At 34.3% G+C, this 22,810-nt stretch overlaps 1 protein-coding gene across 1 annotated transcript in view; it reads right to left on the minus strand.

Annotated features, from left to right (window-relative positions):
* Positions 1 to 22,810, minus strand: part of ARHGAP15 (Rho GTPase activating protein 15) — an 817,445-nt gene that overhangs the window by 674,591 nt on the left and 120,044 nt on the right. Inside the window, exon 5 of the mRNA XM_044669898.1 lies at positions 12,943 to 13,032. Within this exon, the coding sequence (XP_044525833.1) occupies positions 12,943 to 13,032 (90 nt within the window). The remainder of the gene's footprint in view (positions 1 to 12,942; positions 13,033 to 22,810) is intronic.

Below are 22,810 nucleotides of genomic sequence, written 5' to 3' on the forward strand. Positions count from 1 at the left end.
ACTGCTTCTGTCAATCATCTCCAATTTATCCTGTCTAGAGTTTGTTTACTCATCATCATTTACATGTTGTTTTCCTCCATTAGACTACTAGCTCTTTGAGGGAAAGACTATCTTTTTCCTTTCTTTATATCTCCAGTGCTTAGCACAATACCTGGCACATAAATGCTTTTTCCTAGTTGACTGGACTGACTGACTGAATATATCCTTAAACCCAGATATACATGTAAGAAACACATGCCTCTTGTACAAGATCATGTAGAATGAATTTTCTTGGCTACTCTAGTAGGGGGTCAGGGTGAGGGGCTGGGAGTTCAAAGAACATACCCTGAATGTGATGTTTGGCTATCACCAACTTCAACTTTCTATTTAAATGACATTTTAAATGTATTTAACTTAGTGTGAATCCACAATAAAATCACTAGTTCATTTCATATGCAACTCCTAAGGAAAGGAAAGGAAGAAGAAAGGAAAGTAACAGACTGTACATTATTCTGTTCTTCAAAATATACTATGAAACTTCTACTCTACTAGGAAATAAATAAATTTTTAAAATTATCCTTACTATTCTGTAATGATAAATGATATTCTCACTTTTCTTTGTATATCTGAGATAACGGCAAGTGAGTAAGAATTTATCTATTGTCTATTACATGGCAGTTAAAGGTACAGTGGATAGAATGGGGCTTGGAGGCAAGAAGAACTGACATAAAATCTGACCTTGGATTCTTACTAACTGTGTGATCCTGGGTAAGTCACTTAATTATGTTTGCCTCAGTTTCCTCATCTATAAAAGTAGTTTGAGATGGAAATGCCAAACCACTCATATCTTTTCTAAGAGAGCCCTAAATGGGATCATGAAAAGTTGGATACAACTGAACAACAACAACAAAACACATCAGGCACTGAGCCAGGTAGCTTTTGAGGAAGATTCTCTCCTTTGATCTTCATAATAGCCCTGAGAAATAAGTGCTATTAAGAACCCCATTTTATCCTTGAAGAAACTAAGGCAAACAGAGGTTAATTTACTTACCAAGTGTCAGAGAGCTACTAAGTGTCTGAGTCTGAATTTAACTCTTCTTCCTGATATCCTGATCTATACACTGAGTCACTAAGCTGGTGACATGTTACTATCTGCTCAAGTATAGGTAAGAAATGATCTGAGGTATATATAAGTGGTAATATGCACACCTTTTAGCTATCTTGGAAAACTAAAAAGCCTGCTTATTTCTATTAACATCTTTTAAGTACTCAGAAATGGAGTATTTTTTAAGTAAGGAAGAGGGATGATCATTTACTAATAATTGCATTGCCAATCTTCAATAGCACCAAGTTAATCTTTTTTGCTAGCCTTTCTAAAATGCAATTAAATTAATGTAATAACATATCTTTTAGGAACTAATAGAATAATGGAATTATTTATAGGAAAATCTTCCTATGTACCAATGGCACTCTTCCAGAGGACCTAAAAAAAAAAACAACGTGGTGAGCCTCCATATTTGTTCTTGTTACCATTAATATTTGAAACAAAAGCCTTATGTGATATTTTACTTTAAAATGTTAGAATTGCCAGTTCTACTTTCAAAAGGGTTTTATTCTCCTCTATAAAAAATCAGCCTGAAATTGAGGTATAGAGTCACCAGATGGCAGCGGCACTTCAGTCAGGTGGTCAAAAATGCAAGTCATTCAGTTCAATAACTGAACAAACATCTATTCAAAATTTTGACATTATATATCAGATTATGCTAGGCACTGGAGAAACAAAGACAAAAACAAAATTGTCTTTGCCTTTGAAGAGTTTACATTCTATTGGAGAGCATACTCTTTTGGAAAAGGAGAGATAAAGATCTCTGTACAAGCTCCCTGAATTTTATTACTACAGATTTTCTACTTTTTCTTTAGCAAAAGTATATTTATTAAAATAAGTGGACATATTCTTGTCAAATGATTAGTTTTAAAATGATATTTTGAAGGAGGGGAACTAATGGTTCAATGGAAAATCACTGCACATGCAATCAGAGGACAATGGCTCAAATCTTGTCTCAGTTGCTTACTACTTCTGTGACCTTCAGCAAATCACTCAAGTCTTATTTTTCCCATCTGTAAAAGAAGGCAGTTGAATTGGCTTATCTCTAAAGTGACTTCCAATTCTAAGTCTACGCCTGTGAAATATTTAACTATGGTATAATTTGATACCTTTCTCACAAATACTTCTCCCTCTACTTACTCTGTATCTTAGATTTTAATTTTTTTAAGAGATCATCTTCCTGATGAATCACTTTCACAAAGAAACTGGGTTGCTTCTTTCTCTTTATCAGTGATTTTAATGCCTTAGATTTGAGCTGAGACCTCTTCAGGACTGCTTAAACAATTGAACAGGAAGGACCTCAGTCAAATTTTTCTTTTTTTTTTTAAACCCTTAACTTCGGTGTATTGTCTCATAGGTGGAAGAGTGGTAAGGGTGGGCAATGGGGGTCAAGTGACTTGCCCAGTGTCACACAGCTGGGAAGTGGCTGAGGCCGGATTTGAACCTAGGACCTCCTGTCTCTAGGCCTGACTCTCAATCCACTGAGATACCCAGCTGCCCCCTTCTCAGTCAAATTTTTAATGTTCCTTCCCATAGAATTTATTTTCTTTACATGTGATATAAATTAAAGATCACAACAAGCAAAGGGAACAATCAAAATAATGAGATACAGAAGGCCTGAGTTCAAATTCTGACTCTCAGACCCTCAGAGCCAGCCACCGGAAGACAAAATAATAACCCTTCTTTTTCCAATGCCCCAGCTTATCTCTGGCTCAAAGCTCCCTTTTCGAAAGGTTGTGGGGTCAGATTTTTAGCAATAAGATGGGCATGTATGCTCACACTGCTTGCAAGGATAAGAAGGAAGTTGCCAATTATAATTCTTCCGATAAGATGGAAACCACTAGATCTTGCCATTTGACCCCATCATTGATTTGTACTGACCTCTGGGCCTGCACCTATAGCCTGGGCTTCCACGTACCCAGGCATTGCCATTTTCCTTCCTGTAAGCCCCAGAGCTTCTCTGGATCTCTCTCCAGCTTACAGCTGATCACTCTTTTGTATTCTCTACTCCAATTGTAATATGTGAGCTCTTTGAGAACTGGGACAGTTTGACTCTTTTCTTTGTATTCTTAATACTAAGCACAGAGTTTGGCACATGATAATCACATAATAAATGTTTATGCATTCTTTTCTCTTTCTGCTTTTTAGAGTACTTTCCCAGAAATTGACTCATTTTTATATTGAAAATCATTCTGTGAGGTGAATCTAGAAATTCTTTATTCTAGAGATAATGACACAGAAATAATTTGCCAAGTATGGCAGAGATAGTCAACTAAACAGCTCAGACTAGAATGAGGATTTGTAATGGGGCAGGCCTCTAAGGGGATTTGACCCAGAGTAGAAAATTAGAGACTATTTACAACATCCTCACCTGAAAATTTCCCTTCCCATAAGCATTGCATTCATGGCAATTTTCTTTTGCCCAGCTCTAATCTTTAGTACTGAGGTGATCTTATTCTTTAGCATGATGCTTCCATATATTCCCTTCCTCCATACACATTTCTTATTCTAAGATTAAAAAAAATTAGTCCTAGACCTAACAAACTCTTGGCAGATAATATAATGTTCTTTGCACTCAAACAACTTGAGCTAGATATGATGGATCAATAAAAATATTTTTGAGCCCATAAAAGAGTAAAACCATAGCAACTGGATTGGGCATTTATAACTCTTTTATTCTGGTTTGCTTTCATGTCTTCTCAAATACTATAATTCTCCAAAGCAAAGCTAACTTCACATACTTGAGATTAAATACAACTATGAATATGACGATCCATCCATGTTCATTTACTCTATTAAAGAATGAAAGGAAAAAAGGTAAGAAAAACTCAGGATTATTTTAAATCTCCACTTCTAAAGGAAATGAATAAAACTATAATACTAATAACTTTCTTTTGTGTTTGAAATTATTATTTCCCAGGTGTTGTAAAATAACATAACATAATCAATAAACTGAAATATTTCTCAAATTATGAAGGTAAAATACACATGTATTAGAGTCATCAAATCATGCTTAAACATAATAGCTATCAGTGAAAAGGAGGGCATATATAATTTTAGAATATATTAGATTCATCACCTTCTACATAAGGATGTTAAAGAAATGATAAACATATGCACAAACATGTAGAAAATTAAATCTACTCGTGGAGCTCTGAAATTATTCTGTAGTTTAGGTCCTAAAGAGTTGACTAAGGACCTACAAGGTTAAAAGAATTGGACAAGTTCTGAAACTGGACTTGAGCCCAAGTTTTTTAGGTTGAGTTTTTTGGTACTGAGACTTACTTTATCATACAATGCCATACTATCTTATGTGTACCTGTATCTGTACATACAACACATGCATAGATACATGTCTACAGATATACATATATTTATATCTTTGTTTATTTCTCTATAGACATATACAAATATACATATATAAAGGAGAGGGGGGACAGAGAGAGAGAGAGAGAGAGAGAGAGAGAGAGAGAGAGAGAGAGAGAGAGAAAGGGAGGAAGGCAAGGAGGGAGGGAGGAGGGAGGAGATAGAACACTAAAGTCTAGAACACTGGAGTTCAAATCCTGTCTCAGATACAAGTACCTTAAACTCACCTCTCTCAATCTCAGTTTACTCATCCATAAAAATAATTTTTGAAGCATCTACCTTTCATTGTTGCTATGAAGATAAAATAATATTCAAAAGTTTTATAAAACTTAATATTTATTAAATTTACTAATTACATATTTTTCAAAAAATCTTTGACACTTCCTAACTAGAGAAGAAACTATTTAACAAATAGAAATAGTCAATCTTGAAAATAATAGTAATTCTTAATGAATGCAAATAGGAAGGAATCTATAGTTTCAACATCCACAGTAAAAGTGTCTATAACTTACTCCCATACTTACTTATCTGACTTAGCAGACAAGTCTTAGGAACTGAATAAGGCCCAGAGAGGTTGAATGATTGATCTAGATTCAAATAAGTTTTAAGTGTCCAAAGTTGCATTCAAATCTAGATCTTTCAGATTAGTTTTATATCTACCATACTTTCTGTCTCTATAAATAATTCATATAAAAACTAACAAAAATAATATAAAATGAAAAAAATAGTCACCAGGATAGGTTTTTTTTTCCTCAAAGGAAAAAAATAAGAAATTATTTCAAAATAAAGCTAATTGCAACATATAGGTAGTTAAAGCAGAATAAATATTCATTTTCTTGGGGAAAATGTACAAAAATAAAATAAAATTTTAAATAATTTTCATAAGTTATGTGAACCTTAAAATGCCATATAAATAGCATCTATTATTTATAATCAGAAAGATTTAGAGTAATGATTATTGAAAGTTGGTAATAAATTAAACTTCATATATTATATAATAGTTCCAAATTTATTTTTATTATTCAGGGACCTAGAGGTTGCATGTGTGTAACTGAAATACGAGCAGTTTTTTACATGATTTGGGGTAGTGCTAATACTTTCCAGAGCGACACTGTGGTTAGAGCTGTCCTCTGAGCCAGGAAGATGTAGCTTCAAGTCCCACCTCTGACAGACTGACTGGGTGATGTTGGGTCAGTCCTTCAAACTCTCAGAGTCCCATGGCATTTCTGTAAGACTACAAATTGGCTATGAGGCACAGATCTGCATTGCTGGAGGGAGTTTTTTCCCCTCCCCCCTTGGGAACTCCTCATGGCAAAAAGTTATAGGTCTGGTTCAAAAAAATCCACGAGTAGCAAGAGCAAAAATCTGCAATACAAGTTCTTTAGTACCTTCATTCTAATTCAATGAAACTCTTAGTTACATTTTTTTTTCCTATTTCATACTTTAGAATTGCATCAAGCAATTTATCAGGACTTTAGGAATTATTTATACCTAATTCTTAGTTTTTCCAATATTAAGTGTCAATCTCTTCTTTCCTCTTAAGACATTCTTAGTATATTAAAAATGTCTAAGGTGAGCTTCTAAATGAGCACCTATTACTTCACCGTCAAATGATACAAACAGCTAAAGAGATTGTGAAGTGAATTCTAGTTTTATGTCTTTGGTGAGAAAAAATCTTTAAATGAACTTGATAATTTACTCATTCATTGGCTGACAATCTGATGTATTGTGAAAATTTGTCCTAAGAATCCCATAATACTTATTGCTTTGTTGTTAAGTTGTTTTTTCAATTATTTCCTTCTCTTTGTAACCTATTTGTGTTTTCTTGGTAGAAATACTGGAATTTTCCATTTCATTCTCCAGTTCATTTTATAGATGTTATAGGCTTAAGTGACTTGCCCAGGGTCACACAGTTAATTAAGTATCTGAGCTCACATATGAGCAAAGGAAAAAGAATCATCCTTACTCCAGGGCTAATGCTCTATCCACTATGCCACATAGCTGCTCATTCCATTTATTGCTCCCACAATCCACTTACATAAGAAATTGATAGATGCATAATAGTTTCTAATAATAGATTTAACAGAGACATTTCCCTTAAGACAGGAATTGAGTAATGTGGTATAATGACCATATTCTGCTCAATGCATGTCTCTATATCATATCTCATATCTCATATAACATATATCATAATACCATACATTTAAATACTTTAAGATCTCAGCTATCCAGAATCTAGCCTTCAAGAGCTTCTTCTGAGCACTTCCCAAAACTTAGGAAAAATAACATCAACAATAAACTTCTGTGGGAGGAAGTTCCCTTGGCATTCAGAATTCACTTGTTGATCTGACTCTGGGGATTTTTCCTTAGGTGACATGAAGTAACAGGATAAAGCAACAAAGAAAAGCCTCAAACTCAGAGATTAAGCCCTAAATGCTGTGATCACAGTATTTATTTGTTTGCTTTACAACCAGAAATGAAAAGTGTACTGGTTTGGTGCTGGATGTGGCTATAAAGACAGACAGCCAGATAGATGGATAGACAGATAGATAGATAGAAAGATGAATAGATGGAGAGGTGGATATATAGATATGAATATCGGTATATAGATCTCTACATTATACATACAAATATGTGTGTAAATACAACCTGAATATTAACATTAATATCCTATACATGTATACACATATGCTATACAAACATATGACACATGTATGCATATATAGATCTCTGGTGTGATCTATAGACATAAATGTATCTACATGTAGAAATATATATATGTATGTATACGTATATTGTGTATCCTTATGTGGGCATGGTATATCGATCAGGAAGTATTATTAAGGGTAAATAATGCTAAAGTTTAAAACATTAGAGGTCCAGTTAATAGTAATGATACTGACAGAAATAGTGAAGGTAGAAAAGGGGAGACAGTGCTATGGGAAAACTAATAAGCCTGGCTTTGCACATACTGAGTTTTATGGATCTCTTTGATATCCTTTCCTTGAACAGACTGTAACTGAGGGAGAAGTGTACTTGTAAGCCTACAAGGAAGGTCTGTGGTCCTTGACAAAGCAGAACCATAAAAGCTGTAAGTGGTGCTGGTTGTTCAAATTAGAATAATAAAATATTTAGGCTTTAAGGTTTGCAAAGTGCTTTTATAAAGATTATCTCATTTGATCTTTATAACAATCCTGGTAAGTAAGTGCTGTTACTTCCCCCATTTTACAAATAAGGATACTAAAGCAGGCAAAAAGTTAAATGACTTGTCCAGAGCCATATTACTAATAATTAGCTTAGTCCAAATTTGAACCTAGATCTTTCTGTCTCCAGGTTCAGTGCTCTATGCAATGAGCCACCTAGCTGCCCAAAGGCAGTGGAAGCGCAAATAGCGAAGGTGATTTTTTTTAAGAAGGTGAGAAAACGATGTAGAAGAAGGCTGCTTTAGCCTTTGGCTTCCAAATTTCAGATATTCAGACTTATTTAGTTGTCCAGGACCACAGATCTTATTGTTGCTACCCATACTTCCCCATATGTTTGTACCAAATAGTCAAAGGGTCAGAAAGCAAGTTGATTTCAGGGACTTTTCACTTATTTATTTATTTGTTTGTTTTAGGAAAGGCAAGTTCTATACCCATTTCTGGGCCAAGAGGAGGAAGGACACTCCTTTTGCTTTCTGTCCTACTTCCTACTTGTAATTCCCTTCCAGAGAAATCTCAAATGCCTGATTTTACCAGGATAGAAGAGTGAAGAAGGTGGTCTGGGTAGTGCTTCAGTTTTAGATATAGCCTGACAATACTGCCATCCCTTAACATGGTTTTATTTAGTTATTACAACTGTCTCTCTGTAAATGACATTCAGGATTATTTAAGATTATGTTGTAATCCTTTTAATCCTCAGTGCTTTAAATTTCAGGCTAAACAACAAAGAGCAAACTAGCACTTAGCAAGAATGTTTAAAGCATGTGATTCAAACATAAATCTTTTTATACACCCCTCCTCTGATGAAAACCTAGTGTACCACGTTCGTTAACCAAGGAAACTGGTTCAGCATTTCACTGCAAATCACTCCTTTCCTAAATGGTGTCTCTGGCATCTTCAAACATGTTATAGTTCTTGTTGGTCATGCCAAAAGTAGAATTTTTTTAAAGTTTTAAAAAAGGGACATTAACTCACTTAGTTAAGAAATTAGCTTACCCTTTGTAACCATGAAGTCTCTTACACAACACAGGCACATAAATATAGACTTCATATTTGCAAAGGAAAAATTACTGCAATTCACTCAATCTTTTCACTTTATCGATAGCCTCTTCTCTTATATACCAATCTCTAAGAAGTATCCTGTGATTCCTTCCTTTGCTCCCTTTTAGGCAAAAGTGCTCTCTCCTCAAATAGCACTTTGTGGAGTTCCCTTTCACCCCTATCACATTTTATCTTCCATCATACTTTCTATAAACAAAGTATTTGTCCCTGGGGAAAGTGGGGAGATGCCACATTATTTTAACCTCTGAATCTGCAAAACCTTGGACAATAAGAAACCATATACATAGTAGGTCCCCCAAACATTGTTAAATTGAATTAAATAACCATATTCTATATTGGAAATTGAGGAGATGTCCATTATTTGGGGAATGACTGAACAAATTGTAGTACATGTTGGTGATGGAATACTATTGTGCTATAAGAAAAGATAAGCAAGATGATTTCGGAAAAAAGCTGGAAAGATGTGTGGGAACTGATGCAGAGAGAAATAAGCAAAACTGGGAAAACATTGTACACAATAACAGCAACACTGGACAATGATTTTCTGTGAAAACTTGGCTACTCTCAGAAATGCAATGATCTGGAACAGTCCTGAAAGACTTATGATGGGGAAGGCTATCCACCTCCAGAGAAAGAATGGTTGGCATCATCTTTCACATCAATATATTTATGGTTTTATTTGTGGGTTTTAGTTATATATGTTTGCTGTTACAGCAATGACCAATATGGAATTGTGTTCTGCATGAAAATAAAAAACAGAAAAGAAATCCTACTCTATTTTGTATTAGAGACTTTTGTTTATATGCATTTTCTCTCTATTAATAAATAAGCTTCTTGAGGGTAAGGGTCCATATATCATTCATCATTTTTGCCCCCACAGTTATCTACAACACTGCCTTAGACAGCATACATGTTAAACAAATGTTTGTGGAATTAAATTCATCAAATGTGTGGAACTTATTTCTGAACTACTTAAACATTTTGACAAATATTCTATTTTTGAATGAAATAATATCAATGAGGAGGAATGATTTTTGCTCTTTGATAAGCTATGGGATGCTCTGAAATCAGCCCTGTGGCTATCAATATGATTTATTCAGGATTGTTCAATGGCTATACATTAATACTTAATTAATGTTATTGCTCTTGTACCACTCCCTACTATTTTAAGAAATATCAAATGCACATTTAGACTTTGATGGAACTTTGATAGTAAAGGAAGCACAGGACTAAATGCTTACTCTTTGAACAAAAACTATGAACATATAAATTCATGTGATCCAACAGTATATGCAAATGTAGTAAATGCCTCGCAGTTTAGTATAGTACATGGGCGCTTCTGAGTTTTTCAAGCACATCTTACACAGACAATGATTTTCCCTATTAATTTCCTGTTCCATTTCCCTACATTCACTCTAATTACAGAGGTATATAATTGGTAATCCATCTGCTTTTTCAAGATAGATTTCTAAATTTAAAATTACTTCTAATTTTGCTTCTTTGATTTTTCTTGAACCAAAAATCTCAATAGTCATTTGCTATCTGTAATCTATAATTCATAGCCTCAGATTGAACACCAAGCCTAATTCAAACTTGGAATTCTAAAGCTATTTCTAATGTCACATATCAGCCGAAGTCATCATGGTCTTATTTCATCCAGGAACAAACACTTTATTATTCTGTAGGTAATGAAATCCACAGACGCATACATGCACACAAACACATACACACACATGCACACACACATACACACTCAAAACACAAAACAATGCTTTAATGCCATGTTTTTGAGATATAATCATGTGTTTATTCTGATCATTTGAGGTAGGCCAGCTAATGTATCTAATCAAATATTGATGCAAGTCATCTAGATTTAGCTCTCTGGCAAATCCTTCCAGATCCCTTTTTTTTTCAGTTAACAGGACTATGAATGCTATTTACAATATGCCTTTCAAAAGACTTAGTTTTATATGCTGTATCAATATATGGGCATTAGTGACTTTAACTTAATTCATTATTTTCATGTGTTTTCAGCAGATGAAAAAAATGGAATGATTCATTCCAATAACCCATTAAAATTGATATTGAATAGTACCAGAGTCTTGACATTTGCAAATATCCTTTATAATCTTTTTTGTTTACTTTTACAACATATGGTCATTTGTCCATTTATTAATTCATTCAACAAACCTTAACTGAGCACCTTTTAAAAAGCAAGACACTGTGCTAAGATTCAAAATTAATCATCCAACAGGCATTTATTAAGACCTAGTTCCTATCCTTAGTAAGTTTACAATACAGTAATGTAAATGATAAAATAAATGTAAACAAAATACATGAAAAATTATGCTTATTAAATTGCTTTTAAGCTTTTCATCTTCCCCCAAAATAACTAGTGTGAGAAGATAAATTTTTATCAGAAATCCCCAAAAGGTTCAAAATGCATGCTTTTTTTCAGTATAAACTTGTTAAACCCTAATAAAGGAGACTAGATTAAACTTTCAAGTAACTACTTCTAAATATGGTGATAAAAAAAAGAATAAAGTAAAAATTAAAATAGGAACAAATGTTTGATATGAAGATGAATGGAGTCACAAGATCTACACAGAATACTAAAATGTAGAGCTTTTACTTTGGTATATTACTTAGTACAAAATATTCTTTATTTGCCCCAATATATACTACAACATATCTATAATCATTACAGAGTATATAGAGTTTAAGTCATGTATATATACCTTTGTGCTTCATGAGTCTTGTCCATGGACTCCCTTAAATTCTTTGTGGAATCTCCACTCCACATACTGGAAGTCTTTCTCTAGTTTTCCACAAAGACTTCCTCATCTTGATATAAATTTGACTCTGGATTTTTGAAGGCTATACTTGGGGAATGCAAGTTCTGCCCAGTTCCACACCTGAAAGTCTTCAAATTCAGTTTCAGGAACATCTATGTTAACTTTTCCAAGACCAGCCTATCTGAGTATTGAGAGTGACTCATTACCAGAAGTCTTGTCACTTGGTGAATAATTATTTGGTGATGACAACCTGTTTCCTCATATATATTTAACAAAATGCCTAATCCCAGCCTGCTCTATGTCTGTAATCACACACTCTAGAATCCCAATGAATGATTATTAATTCAACAACCCTGGCATTTATTATGCACCTAAGATTTACAAACTGCTATACTAAGTATATGTATAAGTATACAAAAACAAAAGGAAAAACATATCATTTTCTCAAAGAGCTGATTGCATTTCCTTTGAAGGTGGAGGAGAGGGTAGAGAGGACATAGAATTTACAAGGAAAAATAAGAAAAAGGCAATTTGAAGAGGGAGATTGTTTCCAATCAATCAACCAACAAATATTTATTAAGTGCCTACTATGTGTCAAATGTGGTGAGTGTTAGGATACCACTCATAGAAGACTTAGATAAAGGACAACTTACTGGGCACCTAAATTTTAAATAAATTACATGTATTATTAATTGAAGAATGATGCTATTCTAGTGAGGGCAGTCTTACTTAAAACCACCAACCAGAATCTGAGAATACATAAAACTTCATAATTTAGAGTTTAATTTAGGCATTAATTTTGGATACTGCCTAGATATATACATAGACAGAATATAGATATGCATTTTATATAAGCAAAATTGCTTATTTTCTCTCAAATACAATTATAAAAAATTATCTAAAATGTAGAAACAAATAATCTGTTTACAAATTCTGAGTCTCTTTTATCCTACCATTTTCCACCCAGTGAATGTCCCAAGAAAAACACAACCATAAGCAGCAATTTAGAAAAACGACCATAACAACGACAACAAGGTAACCATACACAGTTGGAGCTCAACTTGTGTAAGCATCTTGGGAACTTTCTATTTATTAAGGCTCTCTGGGTCAAGGATTCTAGGCATAAACCCAAAACAATTACCTACCATCTTACAAAAACCGATTGAATATACACAGAACATTAATCAACAAATCAACACATCCTTAAGTGTTTTGATAGGATTCCGTCACCAGAGCTTTTAGTCATTAAAAAGCCCTAAAAAATGGAATCGGCAACAACAAAAGATGATCTTTAAAGCAACAAAACCCACCAGCCTTTACTCAATTAATTCATACTATTAAAAGTTTTAAACAAGAGAATCTAGGATTTAACCCCAAAAGACTTTATACTCATAAAGATGGACAGTAATAAATTTAATATTCACAATACACTTACCTGAAATACATTTTTTCTGCTTGATTTTTCTTTGGTCCATTCAATATGTGCTCCACATAAATCCACACATTCTGGTTTGTATCCTGTTTTCTATAAACAAAATTGTACATGACTAAAATGTTAAGAATTAAGGGCACCCTAAAGCTCAAGAGTTTTGTTTTATTGACTGAATATTATAGTGTTGCTCCTAGCATCACAACATAAACATATATATACATATATGTGTGTGTGTGTGTATGTATACACACATATATAGTCATATTTCAAATAAAAATCCAATTTTTAGGTATATCAATTTAAGATTATTTTCATTACACACAATTAAGAATAATACTTCACATGATTTTTAAATTTCCATGGAATAAAAGAGATAAAGGAATGAGTGAAATTATGGCATCTTAATATACACCTTTTACAGAAATCCTGACTACTCCCTCCTTTTTATGCACTGTTATTAATAACATTTATATAGTGATCATTATAAATAAAATTCTAGTGTAATAGAATCTAGATGCAATGAACTGTGATCTTGTGAAATGTGCACTGGGGCAGCTAGGCCACTCAGTGGACAGAAAGCCAGACCTAGAGACAGGAGGTCCTGGGTTCAAATGTCACATCAGATACTTCTTAGCTGTGTGACCCTGGGCAAGTCACTTAACCCCAGTGACCTAGCCCTTACCATTCTTCAGCCTTGGAACCAAGGTGTTGTTGTTGTTGTTTTAAGTAAATTAGATTGAAAAAGTAACCTGTAGAAAATTTATCTTTCTGATTCTCTCAGTTTCCTCATCTGGAATGAGTTACACTAATACTACTGTAAGTTAATATAACACCAGTTAGATGGCACAGTAATTAGAAAAATGGGCCAGTAGTCAGAAAAACAAGAGTAAAAATGTGGCATTAGATCCTTACTAGTAGTGTGACCCTGGGTAAGTCATTAACCTCTGTTTGCCTCAGCTTTTTTTTTTCATGAAAAAATGGGGCAATAATAGCACCTACAGAATTATTGTAAGGATCAAATGAGATAATATTGCATAGTGCTTAGTACAGTAACTGGCACATAATAGGTGCCTTATAAACCCTTCTTCCCTTCCACTTTTAATTCTATGAAAATATTAAATGTACCTTTTTTCCCCTTTCTACCATTAAATGAGCCTTTAAATGAACCAATTATAAGACAAGAAATGTTAAACATAAACCCTCTCAACAGTTCATTTACTCTAGGGAATAATTTGCATCTTTCTCTCTCTCTTCCCCCCACCCCACCTCTACAATATACATAGACATAAGCTCACTTAGTCTACTTGATTGAGGAAACATAGAAAGAACCCTGGGTTTTTACCATATGAGAAAATAGAAATCACATCTACTTAAAAAAAAAATCACTAAATCTTCACACACACTAAGGGTACTTGCCATTTAAAGGGATCCTATGCCCAACCATTCACAAGTTATTATATTTATAAAAAAAATTTTAAACCATCAATAATAATCCAAATACATGCTTTACAAGTGGATGTTCACATCCTCTGTTTTACTTGGAGTAGGAGGTACTTCTGCGACCTTTACTTTTCTAAGTGACTTTTACTTATCTAGAATTTGGAAGGGACAATTGGGGAATTATTATGTCTAAAACCCCTAATTTTACATCTGAGGAAATTGAGATCTGGAGTAGTGAAATGACTTTCACACACAGAAATGACTTAAATCACACAGAGAGGAAGTTGAAGAGCTATGACTCAAACTCAGGATCCCTGACTCCATAGTCAATGTTCTTTTGGTAAATAATTATCATAATAAGCATAGATTGGGGCAGCTGGGTAACTCAGTGGATTGAGAGCCAGGTCTAGAGATGAGGTTCCAGGTTTAAATCTAACCTCAGTCATGTTGTATGACCCTGGGCAAGTCACTTAAGCGCAATATACCATAGCCTTTACTGCTCTTATGCCTTAGAACGAGTCCACATTATTGATCTCAAGAACATGGAAGGTAAGGGTTAAAAAAATAGGAATGGATCAGGAATTTAGAGGCAGCTAGCTGGTGCAGTGGGTAGAGTATTTGAAGTCAGGAGCACTAATCTTCCTTGAGTTCAAATCTGGCCTCAGACACTAATGAGCTATGTGACCCTACGCAGGTCACTTAAGCCTGTTGGCCTCAGTTTTCTCATCTGTGAAATGAGCTGGAGAAAGAAATAGCAAACCGCTCCAGTATCTTTGCCAAGAAAAGCCCAAATGGAGTCACAGAGGGTCAGACATAGCTGAAAACAAATGAGCAAAAACCATAATCTGGAAAAAGAAGGACATGAGTGTCTCCCATTGCCAAAGATATCCTTCCATCACGAATAAGGCAGGCTGCAGGGGGAAACAAATGTTGGCAATTATATGAGGGACTTAGGATCATCTGTGAGGAAGTGACCTCATTGTTTTGTAAGTTGATGGGCAGTTTGGAATAGTGGCCTGGGAACTGCGAGCACAGGAGAGGTTGTTGTTTAAATGTGAAGTCTGAGGGCCATAAAAGTGCATTTGTCACTTAGAATGAGAGCAGTGGGAGTGAACATGAAGTAGAGATTATGTGTAGGGTCATGGTCATGGACTAGTTACTAGTTCCATTTCTTGTCTCCCCACATAGCATATACCAGCAAGGAACAACCTATTCTTGAAGTTTAAAAATCTGATTCCATTGAGTATAAAATATGTGATTTGTAAAGCTTCTGAGCCCCATCTATTTCCTGTTCTGGAAAAAAAATGGTCACAAAAATGGTATGAGAGAAATAAATTTCATTAGGCTATTATATCAGGGAATTCAAGATTTGTCCAAATTTATTGTAAAAAATATTCTGACCAATTTAGATATGGGGATCTTATAAAAATTCCCATTATATTAAAATATTACATTAATAATAATAATAATAATATTAATTGGTATGTACATAGAATTTACTAGGTAACAGGGACTGAGTCAAGTGCTTTATAATTATTATCACATTTAATCCACACAACAAACTTGGAAGCTACAGTCTAGAAAATTTTATTGAACAAGCTATCTTTCATATAGGAAAAGAACACTATTGTTTTAACATCTTAAGTAGGATGTGGGCTTGGGCTTGAGTTACATGATTAATCTTGTCTAGATTGTGATAGTTGGGCCAAATTTTTGCCAATGGAAAACTAAGGTATAATAAGAATTTCCAAAGGATATGTGCATCTTTGGCTCAGCCCTGATCAGAAGTCGGCTGTACCTACAGTTCTCTGACCTAATTTTTACTATGGGTAACACCTGTGGTTTAAGATTGCTTACATCCAATAGACAGCATAAAAAATAAAGCGATGCAGGGGGAAATCCAGGTCATATGAAAACAAAAGCTATCAAAAAACAAAACAAAACTAAGAAAAAGAAGGAATCTCTCTTCAGTTTGGGCTCCATATAAGAAATCTTCTACAACATTGTTAAAAAAACCTTATGTGAATAAAGATTCTCATGTTCTATGCCTCAGTCAGCTCTATAGCCCTCAAACACCCTCAAGGTAAAGGGATGGAGTCTCTTTTTACAGAATGTAGTCTCAACTATTTATTAATCCTTATGTCACCAGAGACTTTCCCTTCTGCTGAACTGAGTCTTTTTAGTAGAGTGGGTACCAAGTATAGCTACCAACATAAAGGTATGTGGAAGAAAATGGCGCAGACTCATAACATTCTCCCCTTGCTGCCTTCCTATGGGTCAGCACACAAGAGAGGGAAGAGATACTCATATGCCTATACAACTACAATCAATTCACCTCTCTCAGCCCCTAAAAATTGGCATCGAGGAGTCAATACTTTTCTTTTCATAGACCAGTACTGCTCAAAGTCAACAAGTCTGTGACTTACCTTGTAGTAATGTAGCTACAATAATAGGCTTTCCTTGTCTTTAAATATCAAAGCAAAACTGCCCCCTTGTGTAGCCTTTTGTACCCAAGTCAAGATGTGGTTCATCTGTATATAGTGGTTCATCTAAGTGAGTTGTTCCCAAACTTTTTTGGCCTACTGCCCCCTTTCCAGAAAAAAAAATATTACTTAGCACCCCCTGTCACATACTTTTACCAGCCCCTTAAAGTTATTCACTGCCCCGAAATGCACCTGTCGCCATCACTGCCTCCCTGGATCACTACAGCACCCACCAGGGGGCGGTGGCGCCCACTTTGGGAATCACTGATCTAAGTTTTCCTAATTATAGGGCTAAAAGCCTTATTCAACATTGATAGTAAGCAGATCATTGAGCATTTATATCTGTGGATACATGTGTCATAGGAAGCAGTAGAATTTTAGTGTATGTGTGGGAAACATATAAGCATAGCCTTTAATTTTGTATTTTATTTTCCTAATCAAATGCTTTAGAATATATAATAAACACAGAATATCATATTTGCCACCCTCTTAGTCGTAAGTAAGACTATGAAGGTGTGACTTACAATAAACAAGCTTCTGAAAAAGCCTGCTTGTTAATGTTTTCATCAAGGAGACCATTTATGCATGCTGAGACTATTTTCATAAAAAAATTTTTGTAGAAGTGAAAAGTGAATAAGCATTTATAGTCAATAAAAGAGCAAGAAAAGCAGTACTGGGATATGATCACGCAAATGACATAATGATATATGTCTAAATAGAAGGCAACCCATTCAGTATCATAGTAAAACAAATCTATATTCCAGCCACTAATTTTGAAGAGTCCAAAGTTGCTCAGTTCTAAGAAGACCTAAAATACCTTCTACAAATAAAGTAAAAATAAATAATTAAAAGTTGGAACATTCATCAGAGGGTTTGAAATGATAAAGTAGACAATAAAAAATAACTGGAATAATAATCAGATTTGGCTTTGGAGAACAAAATGAAAACAGTTTTGTTACGATAACACACTGGTTATGGCAACATTCCTTCAACAACCCAAAAAGCAATTAAACATGAATATCATCAGATGGTATATATTGAAATCAGATTGATTATATACTTTGTAGTCAAAGATGGAGAAGCTCTATTCAGTCAGTAAGAATATTTAGATTTTAATTGAAGAAAGCAAGGAAAACCATCATACTGAATAGGAATGAACTAAATAATATCACTTATGAATATGTAGAGGTAGATCAGGTACCTGAAGAACTATGGACGGAGGTTTATAATATTATAGAGGCAGTAGCAACAAAAAACATTCCAAACAAAAAGAGCAAGAAACAAAATTGGCTGTTTGATGAAGCTTTATAAATAGCCAAGGAAAGAAGGAAAGGGAAAGGGAAAAAAGAGAAATACATACTCAACTGAATGCAGAATTCCAGAGTAGCAAGGGATAATAAGAAAGTTTTCTTATATGAATAACAGGAAGAAATAGAAGAAAACAAAGAATGGGAAAGACACAAAAGAGTAAAGTCAAATTGACCTTAGAAAGCATTACTAACAATAAGGCTAATGGAGGGGAAAGAATTCTGATCAAACTAAAATCTGAAAGAAGAACTATATGAAAAGCATCTTAGCATCCCTGATAACCACAATGGTGTGGTTACTGATCTAAAGCTATACATCTAGGAAAGTAAAGTCAAATTGGCTTTAGGAAGCATTTCTAACAATAAGGCTAATGGAAGTGAAAGAATTTCAATCAAACTATTTAAAATCTTAAAAGATGATGCTGTCAAATTATTGCACTCAATATGCCAGCAAATTTGTAAAACTCAGCAGTAGCCATGGAATTGGAAAAGATTAGTTTACTTGCCAATCTCAAAGAAGGGCAATGCCAAAAAATATTCTAACTATTGAACACTTGTGTTTATTTGTCATAGCAACAAGGTTATGCTTAAGATTTTGTAATCTAGGCTTCAACAATATGTGAACCAAGAATTATCAGGAAGTACAGGCTAGTTTCTGAAGAGGCAGAGGAACTAGAGACCAAATTGCCAATATTCACTGGATTGTGGAGAAACGAAAGAAATTCCAGGAAAAAAAATGACTATTTTTGTTTGATTTTGTAGATCACAACATTTTGGCAAATACTTAAAGAGATGGGAGTACCAGACTATTTTATTTGTCTGCTGAGGAACTTGTATGCAAGTCAAATGGCAACAGTTAGAACTGAACATGAAATAACTGTTTGGTTCAAGATTGGGAAAGTAGGACTACTACTACTAATAATGCTATATATTGTCACCTTTTTTATTTACCTTATATGCAGAGTTCATCATGTAAAATGCCAGACTGGATGATTGAAAATCCAGAATTAAGGTTGCTTGGTAAAATATAAACAGTTTCAGATATGCAGACAATACCTCTGTGGTTGTAGAAAGTAAAGAACAATTAAAAAGCCTCTTTATGAGGTTGAAAGAGAAGAGCATAAAAGCTGGCTTAATGCTTAACATAAAACAGACAAATATCATGACTACTAGTCAATTCACTTCCTGGCAAATAGGGGGAAACAAACTGGAAGCAGTCTTAGAATTTATATACTTGGGCTCAAAGATCACAGCAGATAGTTACTGCGCCATGAAATTAAAAGATGCATGTTCCTTGGAAGAAAAACTATGTCAAATCTTGACAAAAATGCAGAGATATCACTTTGCTGACAAAGATTTGTGTAGTCAAAGCTATGGTTTTTCCAGTGGTAATATATAGTTGTGAGAGTTGGACTACAAGGAAAGCTGAGTATCAAAGAATCAATTTTTTAAAAAATTGTGTTGCTGGGGCAGAGGATGGGATGGAAAAATAGTGTCACAGAAGCAACAAAAATGGCCTTGGACAAACCAGGAAATAGTGGACTTGGTGTATTATGGTTCATGGAATCACAAGGCATCAGATAAGATTGAACACCTAAGTAACAACAAAATTCTGTGTCAGACACTTTACAATTATTACTTCATTTGATCCTCACAACAAATGTTGCTTTTAGTATCCCCATTTTACAACTGAGGAAACTGAGGCAGGAAAAGGTTGTTACTTATCAGAGTCACACAATCAGTAAGTGTCTGAGGCTAGATTTGCACTGTTTCTTCCTGACTTCAGGTACACTATTTATTTTGACAACAAGTTGCCTATCTATCATTTCATGGAATACTTTGCCTCTATCAGATCTAAATCTCTATTCTTATGATCTTGCCATGCTTGTGAGTAGCATAAGAATCATGATGATAATTGTAACATATTTGCCAATATCTATTGCAGAATTGAAGTGGGAAGGAAAGGGATCAGACATCTATTAAGAACTTGCTATGTCAGGCATTATGAAAAGCACTTTAAAAATATTTTCTCATTTCATCCTTACAACATCCTGTGAGATAGTTGCTACTGTCAGCCGCCCTTTACATTTAAAGAAAGTTAAGTGACTTTCCAGGATTATACAACTTCTAAGTGCCTAGTGCTGGATCTTAAAACTCAGATCTTTCTATCTCTAGGCATAGCACTCTAATCATTTTGTACTACCTAGGTGAAGAAGAGAAATTCTATGAAGGTCTTGACAAGCTCAATCTAATCATGATTTATTAAGTACTGATGGTAATCCAAGTTAAATCAATATATATCTTAAGAGTTAGAAACTTCAAAGTGAAGGTGGGCAATAGGGAGGACAGCAAAAACTATGTTTCTAATAATAGGCTGAAATATATGCTTCACTAGATAAAACTCAAAATATCAAAGAGACCTAAATCTTATGGACTACTCAAAAGATCCATGACTCCAATTTTTAAAAATAATTATTTCATAGGTCATTGAACATGGCCAAGATCCCCCAAAATCTTTTTTTAATTAGCTAGTTTGATACACAAGAAATAATTGTCTATAACATAAGCTATTCAGAAGCAAGAACTGACTTTTGTATTTGTATCCTTATTGCCTACTTCATAGTAGGTACTCACTAAATATTTTTGATTAATAATATATGGTCATATCTGACATTTAAATTGTTCTTTAAAGTTCACAAAGTATTTTATGTATGTTATCTCATTTGATTCTTATAACAACCTATCAAGTAGATTTTTCAGGTATTATTATCCCCCTTTTACAGATGAAGAAACTGAGGTTTAGAAAAGTGAAGATATATATTCCTAGTCTCTTAGCTAGTAAGTAACATAAGCAGACTTTGAACCTAGGTATTTCCTGTCTCCAAATCAGCATTATTTCCCCTATACCATGTGCCTCTAATTATAATCATTTCTGAGTTGCTAGCTACATTCAGTTGGAGCATTATCAAAGCAAAGGTCAAAATCAAATTAGAAGAAAGGATAATGAAAAGAAGCTATTGTATGCAACGGTATCATTTCCAACCTGTACTACTTACACAATAAAACATAAAGAGACAAAAGTAAAGGGAGTGTAAAATAGTTCTTATAATGAAGAGGCATTGAGATACTAGAAATGGCCTCAGTAAATACCAGAGCATTTCACCACATGAAAAGACATGAAATCCAGAGGCAACATATTCCTTGTTTAGAATACAATTTCATTTACAAAACACTGTGGAGAATGATAGAATGAATATTACAAGTAGGAAAAATGAAGAATTTTGATGGAAAAACCTCAGAGACATAATAAATTCTGCCCATAAAACAAATAAAGAAATAAATGCATTACAATGAAAGGATACATAAATAGGAGGGCAATCCTCACATTATTCTGGTAGGAATTTACTGGAAGACTGAGCTAATTTTAGAATTCCATAACCACAGAAGGATATGAAGAATTTGGAGAGGATTCAGAGAAGAACTACAAAGATGGTGAGAGTGCTGTCGCTTTTGTAAGCCATATGAGGAAAAGTTAAGCCACGTAGCATTCCTAGCTAAAGAGAAGAAGGCTGAGGGATGATTTAAAAACAGCTTTCAAGTATATATAATATACTCTTAGAAGATGGTGACCAGCAATTCTTGTTTGAATAAAATGAAGTCGGTCTAACATTAGCAACTTCATATGAAGAAAACAAAAGGCTTGAAATTAAGCATCATTAAACTCTGAAATTCATTTTTCAGAAAAGTTGTGAAGTCTGTTTGGATATGATTTGACATTCATTTCTAGAAACTGGAAACAATCTTTAGTATATATTTATTTGAATTCAAGCCAAAACACTTACAGTCATTCAGTCAGTCAACAAGCATTTCTTAAGTGTGTGTGCTTTGCAATATGCTAAGTGCTAAGAATAGAGAGGAAGGAGAAAGAAAATTCCTGCCTTCAAGAAATTTGCATTCTGATGAGGAGGACAACACAGAAAAGGGAGGTAAGAAAGGACCCTGTGGAATTTTAGGAAGGAAAAGGCAGTGAGAGAAGGTATCTGGCATGATGACATCTTTGGCTGGGCCTCAGGAGTTCTGGGAGGAACCAACCAACAAGAGGATGCGGTCTCTGAGCAGGGATTAAAGTAATTTCAATGTTAGAAATTAAAAAAAAGAGCTTAATAATACATTCATTAAGACACTAAAGCTCTGTGTATATGTATGCTAATGTGATCTTGATGGAGTTGGAGAAGTCTTAAGGCTTTGATTCCACCAGTATGGGTGATTCCCAGTAAGGGAAATTCTAACAATCATTAATTTTAGAGGACTGCCTATGGCAATAATAAATTAGGACCAGGTAGGTGATACAATAGATGGGGTAACGGAGTTGGAGTCAGTCAGTGGAGTTCAAATCCAGCCTCAGACATCTAGCTTTGGCATTATAAATGTTAACTGTTCCTTATTATTATCATCATTATTGTTGCTACTGTTGTTGTGTGACTGGACTATTGTTACACAGTATGTTAGTGGTGAAATTTGAAACTATGTTTTATCTGACTCCCAGTTAGGGTTACTGTTTACCACTTCTCTCTCTCTCCTCTCTCTCTCTCTCTCTCTCTCTCTCTCTCTCTCTCTCTCTCTCTCTCTCTCCCCCCCCCC

Source organism: Gracilinanus agilis, chromosome 3 (genome assembly GCF_016433145.1).
Source record: "Gracilinanus agilis isolate LMUSP501 chromosome 3, AgileGrace, whole genome shotgun sequence".
In the NCBI taxonomy this organism is placed as follows: Eukaryota; Metazoa; Chordata; class Mammalia; order Didelphimorphia; family Didelphidae; genus Gracilinanus; species Gracilinanus agilis.